Source organism: Charadrius vociferus, unplaced genomic scaffold (assembly GCF_000708025.1).
Source record: "Charadrius vociferus isolate BGI_N301 unplaced genomic scaffold, ASM70802v2 scaffold125, whole genome shotgun sequence".
NCBI classification, from domain to species: domain Eukaryota; kingdom Metazoa; phylum Chordata; class Aves; order Charadriiformes; family Charadriidae; genus Charadrius; species Charadrius vociferus.
The window spans coordinates 1,160,217-1,170,543 of record NW_009649036.1 but is presented as its reverse complement, the minus strand read 5'-3'; the positions used below and the strand labels follow the sequence as shown (position 1 = coordinate 1,170,543).

General features: G+C 40.6%; 1 protein-coding gene across 1 annotated transcript in view; it reads left to right on the top strand.

Annotated features, from left to right (window-relative positions):
• The first annotated feature begins 236 nt into the window (after positions 1–236).
• TBC1D15 (TBC1 domain family, member 15) overlaps positions 237–10,327 on the top strand; it is a 48,809-nt gene continuing 38,718 nt past the window's right edge. The window contains exons 1-2 of the mRNA XM_009887825.1: positions 237–447; positions 10,224–10,321. Of these exons, the coding sequence (XP_009886127.1) occupies positions 237–447; positions 10,224–10,321 (309 nt within the window). The remainder of the gene's footprint in view (positions 448–10,223; positions 10,322–10,327) is intronic.

Genomic DNA, 10,327 nt, shown 5'->3' with positions numbered 1-10,327 from the left:
AAGAAAGTTCTCTGCTTGCTTCTCTGGCTCTTCTATACAGTGGTAACTACTACAGCAGTAATACCCAGTTCCTCCCAGTCTGAGAACTTCCTGCCCCCCATGAAGAGCTTTTTGTATTTCTTGACAGGTCATTTTTTTCAGTGTATCTAGTTTCACTGATCTCTTGCAAGGGGTTTAAGACTTCATTGTAGGTCACCTAGAAGCAATGCAATTTGAAAGTATGACAACAAAGGATGATGACTAGCAGTGTTGCAACAATCTTCCCCAGCAATTGGTTGTATCCTGCCTCCAAACCAGTGAGGGGAGAGTATTTGAAGTTTGGCAAGTCCTTGCTACCTCTGGTACCTGACTTCTGGTTCTTGGACAGTGGAAGTGACTTAAAAGAAATCCAGGTAGAGCGGATTGGTGACAGCAAGGACTTCTTTCTTATCTGTTGCCAAGTAGTTGGTAACGGATCTCTCTTGAGCTGTTGAAACTGTTAAATTAGAGATCCTTCTTGAAGTTAACCATCACTCCATTCTGAAAGATCCGCAATTTTGGACTCACAGTGGAAGCAAGCAAGTATTTTCTGTTTTTCAGAACAGGAAACTTAAGAAACTGCCCAATCAGGCTTTACTTACTGGAAAGGGGAGAGTGCTTGGTACCTGAAGATTTAAGTGTCATCAGTGGTATTTGATCATATGGGCATTGTAATGATTGTCTTATTGGATTTTTCTCATCAAATAAGCTCATTGAGCTTATCAGGCACAATCAATAGAAACTTTTCTTTGAACCCAGAGAAGATGTTAGCAGGCCAAAAGCTAACACTGAAAAGGACACAGTATTTTTAATATTGGGTAACTTTACATTGTCAAATGTAGGAATATGCCTATTTGGCATTGCTGGATAAAAGAAACTTTGAAAAAAAACACATGGAAAAATAGTATCTAGCAGAGCCTTCACAAACCTTACTTTTCCCAGTGCATTGCTGCAGATGGAGTTCTTAAATACATCCCAGAGTATTTTATATACCAGTGTGTTTACATGAAGATAGTTCTGTGACAAATTAATTCCAATCAACTAGAGAAACAAGAACTTCTTTAGCATGACTGCTCTTCTATCAGTGCCTAATATTAAAAGTGGAAATGCATGTAAGTGGAAATGGATCAATAGAAAGGGGGGGGAAAAAATGTGTACTGAAAATCAGTACAAGAAAACAGAGCTGGGAACTCTTGTTACTGTCATATCTGAAAAATGTTATGTTACATTTTAGTAAGTCATAAAATTTGAAACTTGATGAACGGTCTGCAGTAAAGTGGCCCTGAAAATTACTGGAGTAGTGCCCACTGCAGGCAGTGACCTGGCTTACAAAGATTTGGTAAAAACTGAGACCATAGGTTTTTTTATGTTAGAAATACAATAACAAATTTCTGAACCCATCTGAATATGATGTGATGAAAGATGGCTTTAAGATGCCAAACCAGGCTCAGTGAAGTTGCTCTGCATTATGCTAGCATATACCCCAGAGATGTATTGTGAGTGGGGACCCATCAAAATGCAGCTTTGATTTGCAAAATTGGTCTTTGGCAGCCTAGAACAGTTCATGAGGAAGAAGCAGTTGCTGATGAACCACATTTGTCAATTTAATGATAGCCCCAGGCACGCTGCCTGTATGCTCAAGGAGCAGCAAAACCAAGTCGAACATGGAACCAAGGCTCAAGACTAGCAATTTTTCACCAATTATGTGTTAATCCTACTGATGTCCTACCTCTATAATGAATGTTTGTGTGCACTTCCTTAGTGAAAGCTGCTGTTCAGCTGATGCTGTGGATTTGAACTGGATGGACATTGTGAGTGAAAACAGCAAGCAACAGGAAAAGCAGGGCAAGATAAGGGGAGTTTGCACAGTTCCTGCTTTGGCTGTTCTTAGCCCTTTCATTTGCACTTTTAAAAGTCAGTAGTTATATCCTACTATCTTTGTGTCAGAAAGTCTGTTTTCTACTTGGTGAGAACTTTTTGGTCAAGAAACTAAAAGTCTTAAGAGCTTTTTTTAGGGTAAATGTAGTTCCTTCATAGATTTAGTCTTTCCAAAGACTGTCAGTATCTCATTAAAGGGGCTATATTAAATGATGAAGAGCAAGGGTGCTGCCTGTAGTTACACCCTGCAATCGGAGTCTTATGGTGAATGTTCCAAACAGCAAGAGGCAGCAGAGTATCCAATGCACCTGACTTCCAGCCTACTCTCCCATTGTTCTGTGACATAGAGTAATTGCAAAATAATCCTCAAACATAAAATGTGCCCCTACTGGTTAAAGAAGTTGGTTTGAGGCTTAAAATGATAGTAAATTTTACTTCAATTTGAGCCTTCAAGGAATGTTGACCATCCTTTCAGTATGTTAATACTTGGCACCATGGCATACTAATTATTTTTCAGACACTTGGGGATTTCTGCTTAGGAAGTAGAGCAATCTATGAAGTGGCTTATGATGGCAAGTTAAGAGAAGGAATGAAGTATTGTGTTAGTAGCACAGACCCATCCTTGGCATTGCTTTTTGAACAGCTGGGCTGAAATACAGCATTGACTACCCCCACCCTAAAACAATTGTTCTGTTAGTTTCCTTCTCTTTCCAGGAAATGTTGCCTGTTGGTGGTGGTGTAATGCATATGTAGAACCAATAGGGTTACTACTATTTGTCTGTGCTTTCTGCATTCCTAGCTCTGGCAATACTAGTCTGTGCCAATCGGCAAACAACAAATCAGTTTCTGTTTAGTCATCACTGTCGGATAGCTTCCAACTAGTCTCTGTGGAGGCTGATGCAATCGTGAATCTCTCCTCGCATGACAAATGCAGAGCATTTCACGTTGGTATCTGCTCTGCTGCTTTTATATTTAAAAAAAAAAGTTTCCTATCCCACCAAGACAACAAAGTTAATGTAAAGTTGTGATCAGTTGTACCAACTGTAATGTTTTCTTATGACAAATCTTGCATGTTTTGGAGTGTTTCATATTCTGAAATTCTATTAATACTTGATATGCATATAATCTTCAAGGTCCCTTCCAACCTAAACATGATATGATTCTATAAAGAAAAATATCAGCTTCACAAACAGGACCTCACAGCTGTGGTTATGGATATACAAAATGTGACACAGTGCAAATACTTGAAGAAAGCTCATCGTCCAGTGTATTGCCTTCACATCTTGTTACATCTCCATGCCTTCACATTCTAAATACAAATAAATGCTGCTGGGGAATGGGTTTTCCTTCCTTTTAATTTCAGTCTGTGTGTACTTAATTTCTTTGCCCCTATCCTTGTCTAACCTTGTGGCAGAAGGCAGCCAAGCGTGGAACATTACTGTACTCACATGATCTGTTTGTGCAGGTTAGGTGTGTTGTGTTTTCTTAGAGGAACAGGTCAGGAAGGCTATCATATCGTTTCTTCATTTCTACATTGAGGTAGAGATAATTAGCAAGGAGAAAATACCAACTGGTCCTAGAAGCTATATTTTTACTGGCAAATAAATGAGGCCAGGGTGCATAAGGAGCTCTGGCCTCAAGAACAAATAGTACAGTATAGCTTTCATCCAAGTCACTGAATCCTCTTCTATGTTTTAAATCATATTTACATGCTGTCTGCTTGGAGTGGCTGTGCTGTTCCCCATGCTATGTCTAGGTATTAGTCTGGTATGGACCATAGTTATATAAAAGAGTGCACTAATGATTAAACAGCAAGGTTGACTGTAGGTCAGTACCCCAGGTTCACTTGAAAGATCATGCTCTGGCTACATCCATTCTCCTGCTTTCCCAATTGTGGAGTAGGATGAGAGGTTACTTTTTTTACCTTTTCCTCTTGTGTGTGGAAAACAAGAGCATGCAACAGCTAAATTCTGGGATATCTCCTTTATTGCCTATAATACTGTCCACACTAAGGACTGATACCTCTTAGAATATGAGGAATTTAAGAGCAGCCTGGTCTGCAGCTTCTTTGTACATCCTGCTGCACCCAGAGTCCAGGACAGCACCCCATTTACTGTCTGTTTGTGATCTGTGACAAGCTGGAGTAGCCTGGAAAAATTGTGGGTTGCATCTGCCAAAGCAAAGCTTACTCTCTGCTGGGAAGACTAAAATTGCAAAAGGAATATGATTGGCTACTTCTTGCTTGCCTTTTTTTTTTTTTTTTTTTTCTTCCCCCCTCTGCTGTGGGGTTTTTGTTTGTACAAATTAAGCCTGGGATGGAAGGACTTGACAGAATCCGCACTTGTCTTGTGCGGCCAGGTCTTCATGCGGTTGAGCATGTGGGCAGCTAACACTTCTGAACGCAGGAATGGATCTTGGAGCCCTGCTGAAATAGCAGCATGAACAATAGCAGCTGCTGCAGCTCTTGGCATAGGAATAATAGCTACACTTGCAGCTGTGACAGCAACAGAAACCAGAGAAAAGCCAGGACCACTTTCTGGCTGCATGCTTGGTGCTGGTGGGGTGCTGTGACTACCTTTATGTGGCAGAAGATTCCTTATTAGAGCAGATGGCTCAGAGAAGAGTGGGCCACCAAGATGAAGATACTTACCTTGGTAGATTCCCATCTGTGTAGTCTGCAAAGGCTTAGACTTCAGCGTAGAACTGCAGAATGCCCCGTTATTTTCTTAATGAGGTTATGGAAAAGGGAGAGGAACATGCTAGCACTGTGTCATCCTATGGAACTTGGTGATGTGGATCATTCAGGCTTGTAAACTGAAATAACGTAAGGCACCGTTACAGGCTGGGGACTGCCTGGCTGGAAAGCAGCTTTGCAGAGAAGGATCCAAGTGTTGTGGTGCCTAACAAGTTGCCTATGAACCAGCAACGAAGGCCAAAAGCATCCTGGACTGCATCAGGAAGAGAATTGCCAACAGGTTGATGGAGGTGATCCTTCCCCTCAGCCCTGCTGAGATTTCTGGAGTACTGGGTCTAGTGCTGGGCTCACCAGTACAACAGATGTGGACATCTTGGAGCAAAACCTGTGAAGGGCTATCAAAGATGATTAGGAGACTGGACCATTTGTCCTATGAAGAGAGGCTGAAGGAGCTGGACCTGTTTGGTCTTGAGAAGGCTTAGATCTTGTCAATGTTTAAAAATGCATTATGAGAGGGAGTAAAGAAGGTGGAGCTGGACTTTTCTTAGTGGTGTCCAGGGAAAGGACAAGACAAAATGGACACAAACTGAAATACAAGAAATTCCATTTAGGCATAAGAAAAATCTTTTTCATTCCAAGGGTGGCCAAACACTGAAAGAACTTGACTAAGGAGGTTGTGGTGTCTTTATCCTTGGAGCTACTCAAAATTCAACTGGACAAAGCCCTGAGTAATCTGCTCTGCAATCTGATCTGTGATCTGCTCTGGGCAGGACTAGATAATCTCTGAAGGTCCCTGCCAGCCTCAACCTTTCTGTAATCCTGTGCTATTGCAACCTGATAGCAGAAAGTCATTTTGCTCTCCATCTTGAATAACGATATACTCATTGTTATGCAATGATAGTTTGCAAAAGAACAAGGGAGAAGGTCCCAAGAGGGATGTCTGGTAGACTGGGCAACTAGCTAGAAGGTGGTCATGTATCTCATGGAGTAAATTAGTCTGTGGGACTGAGCTCTCTGAAACGCTCTTCTTTCTTGACAGTGAGGCAAGCGGTGACTGGGATGCTGAGAGCAGCGTGATAGGATGGGAGACCCAGGAAGAGTCCTGTGGGACCTGTCGATCATTCACCAAAGAAACTTAGAGCAGAAACTCCTTTCCTATGTCTGTTGGAAGGAGAAGGGAGCTGCACTGAACACATCTCCATCCAAGGAAAGTAAATGCTAAGCCTGAGAAATGTCTCAAGCTTGACTTTAAGGTGCCTGTGAGAAAAGGCTTCTCTGGGAAACAAAAAGAACCCTGGTTGTTGTGTGAGAACTATCACTTAGTGAGGATAATTTTCAAACTTGGGAGTGCAATTTAGTGGGACTGATACCTGTGTTTGGGAGTAATGGATGGTTCCCAAGGACTGGGGTGGTCCTAAGGCCAGATAAGAAACAAATGTATTGAATTTTAATGCTTTAAATAGATCATAAGTTGAAGATTAGTCCCTTGCCCTGTATGAATGGCACTCTTTCAATGACTTCACACACATACTCTACTGCATATTCCAGTGATGTTTTCCAACAAAATTTATTAACTTTGGAAATGCCAGCATTAACTGATGTCTGGCAGTAAGACAAATAGAATTTATCTTTTAATCCTTTACTTAGTTGACAGCTCCTTCAGGTAATGTTGTGCTGCTCCCTGTTCTGGTTGCACAACAGGAGTGAAAGCTTTTCATTTTGGGTTTGTTTCACAGCCTTTAAAGGCTATCTTCTCCTCTGTTATGGTGCTTCTTGGGAAATTTCTTTGGAATCAAAGCTTTAAAATATCTTTGAACAAAGATAAATATATTACGTTTCTAACCATTCTTCTGTTGGCACACAATGTTTCTCTGTAAAGCTATTTTTCAGAACAACTTATATGATGCTTTTGCAGTGTACTTGTATATTTGCAAAATGATGACCCCATCTGCATGTACATTTTAAAGTCTGTATTTGAAGACTGCAGGAGCTTCTCCATTCTAACCTCTTCCTTTTGAACTGCGTGTTGAGTAGGGCTGGGCACAACTCTAGATCCAAAGATCAGGAATTCTTTTAAACATAGGGTTTTAGTTAGATCGTTGTTTTTCCATGCTTTTTGCTCAAGGCTTATCCAGAACTCCATCCATGATGCTTCTATAAGCATTCAGGCTCCAGTGAACTTCAGGGATGTTCAAGTATTTGCTGGTCAATGATTTTTTTATTTTTTTTTTCAAATGTGCCTTTCTTATACCTCTTGTTTTTTCCAAGTCTAGTTTCCAAAGCCCCAACTGCTGTTTTTCATAGGAAATAATGGAAGATAGTTTTGTCTCTTTGGTAAGATTTTGAGCTGCAACTCCCTAGTACAAACAGTTAGCACAGCTCTGGCAACAATAACCAGTCCTAATAAATTACATAATCTTTATCTAGGTTGAAACGTTTAAGAAAATTAGTCTAGAAATTATTCACAATTTCCTGGATATCTTCAGAGCTCCATCTCTTTCAAAAGTTTATTCTGAGTTTCTCTGTGTTAGCCTGTCCCCTGCTAAGCGATCCTTCTCTCCCATCCTTCTGAAGAGCACTTTTGCCATTTTTTTGAGTGGTACTTCCATGTTTGACAAAGCAACTCTGATTTTGTGTATAGATACATAAACCCATTGTGTTAAACCCCTTCTTCCCTCATAAGGGCTGCACAGTAGCTGTTCCTCACTCCTCGCATCTTCCATGGAATCTCCATCTTAGTATTCTCCACTTCCCATTCTGTGTTTCTATTCTTATTGAGTGACTGTACAAACAAATACAGGAATGATGCAACCTTAAGGGAAAACGCATAGAGGAGCACAGGTTAGCATTAAGTAAGCTTACAGATACACTGTAGTTAACTGTTAATTAGCATGTTTTTAGCAATGGAAACACTGCAAGAAGAAACTTGTAGTAATAGTAGTAGTGTTGCCATAGTACCTTAAGAATCTCATAAAGGAACAGGATCCTTCTGTGCTAGATTTCTTATCCTGATCTTTTAACTCAAATAAATAAGCAAATTTGAATGGCAGTTTCTTGAACTGGCTTTCCCTTAGATAACCAGATTTGTTGAAAAACAGCCATTAACCCTCATTCAGGTCAGGAATAAACAAGATTTTTCAACCATCCTCAGTGAAGAAAATGGCAAACACTTTTCTTGCTCACAGCAGGATCTTCTGTGTAAGCGTGTTGCACTGAGCATATCTCTAACCCCCACATTGATTTTGGTCCCTCTTTCAGACCTTCAGCTGAGAATCACGCTTCTCAGCTGCTTGCAGGGTGCCTCTGCAGTTGTATTCCTGAGTCTGCCAAGAGCAAAAGTGACCCTGAGCAATCTGACCCAACTACTAAATTAGTCCTGCTTTGAGTAGCGAAGTGGACCAGATGATGCACAAAAGTTCCTTCCAACCTAAACTATTTCATGATCATGTGGAAAATAAGGACCCTATTCAGTCCCACTGACAATCAAAGAATTGGTAAGAAACAAGACAGAGATGCAGATAGAATAGACAAGGAAACAATGAGACAACATAACTTCTCATGTGAAAATTTTACAAATAATAGACAGTCTAGCACTGAGTTGACCTGATGTGGAAGGTGGCCTTTTGGCAGTGAATGAGAGTGGGAGGTAATCTTCCTCAAAATGAGGAAGGACGTTTTATGTTGGACCACAGAGGAGGGTGAATGTTGGTAGACGGATAGGAGGAGCTAGATGAGAGGGTTAAAGTGATATGGGGTAGATGAATGACCTTTGCAAAAGCATTGTGCAGGAGTCCGAACAGATCAAAATGGTGTTGTTGGTCACTGTCAGGAAACAGAATATTACAAGAAAAAAATGTTTAGCTTTGTGGATAGACAGCAAAATCTATGCTTTGGCGCTGCTGTACAAGAAGTCGTCTGCAAGACAGCTAGCTGTGTAAAAGAGAAAATCCAGAGAGGTACCTAAGACTAAGGCATCAACCAAGCTGTGGGCCTTGGAGGCAGATGGATATTGATATTGAGGAGAGAGAGACGGGTGCCAAGACAGTCTGGAGGAGGATAAAACCATCTTGTCCGTTAGCTGCCTGCAGATGATAAGGTTTTAATTTGGATCAGGATTAATGGCTGCAGTAGAAATAAAACAGTGAGTCATGAGATAAATATATATTTATTGACACAATTACCTACAAATTGAGGGAGTCTTTCCTTGAATATGCTAGTGATCAAGTTCAAGAGATAGGAGAACTAGAAGATGGCAGTCATGCTAGTGAAGAGAGCAGACTTCAAGGAGTCCCTTGTAGATTGTGATAAAGGCTAATGAAGCTGGGATGGGTATCTTAATTCTGAGCTTCTCCTAAGAAAGAAATTTTGAAAGAAACCTTGACAGATCACTTTCAGTGGAGTTCCAGAATAGCAGTATGCAATGGAGCTAAGCGAAGGAACTCCCCAGTGTCCCTCATTCTTCAGGGAGCTGAGAGATGAAAAGAAAGTGGAGAGAGGAACAGGATTATACATGGGTGTGTAACTAATGCATGATTATATTGTAAGGAGAAAGAAATAAAGGTAGGTGATAAGAAAGGGAAAAGATGAAAATTAACATGTGGGAGACCAAACAACATGAAGCCAGTGCGGGTGTGGAAGGTGGCAATTGACAATTTCACCTCTCGAAGCAATTCATTCATGCTGATGCATTTTTAATGTGCAGCTTCTTCCTTGTATTCACTTTAACACTCAGTTGTACTCTTACTAAATTCAAAGGAAGGGACCACCTTGATGTCCATTTCTGCTATGGCTATACAGCTTTCCAGACCCAGATATGACTACAAGGACTTGTGTTCTGACTGCAGTTTTGTTTTATTTTCTCATCTTTATTCACGTTCATACACAGAGCGTCACAACAGGCTCTCCCAACTTTGAAGCAAATCAGTATTTGTCTTGAGACTATCAAATCTGTTTTTCTGTAGTAAAAAGTACAGTCTGGGTGTTAATCTAGCCAAATAAGTTTTTAATTTGAGAAGTCAGAAGCAAATTATGATGACATTTTATGACAGAGACAAAAAAAACCTAAACATCCTTTGCTCCATCAGAGCAACAAATTGCATCCATATGAGCATCTCATTCATCTGCTTCAAATAAATAAACAATATTTGAGGATATACTATTTCCTCAAAATATTGTATGATAAGGTGTTGGAATATAATAAAAGTCTTAAAAATCATCTCAGCAAGATCAAATGTTGCAGGTATTAAGTGAAACCTTTTTTTTTTCCTGTTTCAGTAATACTTAAATGCATTATATGCTTTTGCAGTTAAAAAGACCCATCAAAACCTGTTGACAGCCACAGGAGAATTGTCAGTTTATAAATCTGCACACATATGGATGCTGAACATTTGCTACTATTGATAAGGTTGTAATTAACATCTGGCTTTATCCCCTGATGAATATAAATGTGTTACGTGTTGGAAGCCAAAGGAATCTCATCTTGAAAGTGGTGCATTTTTCACTAACAGCAAAAATCTGGTCCTCAAATTGTAATGACAATCTCAGGTGGCTCAGGAAAAGCTTTAAGGGTGAGAAAAAAAAATATTAAAAGAAAAAAAAAAATCCTCTTTTCTCCTTACTACCATACTTGTAGGGTCCCTACCGCTCCCACGGCTGTGCAGGCCCGTGCCCGTGCCCGTGCCCGTGCCCGTGCCCGTGCCCGTGCCCGTGCCCGTGCCCGTGCCCGTGCCCGTAGCA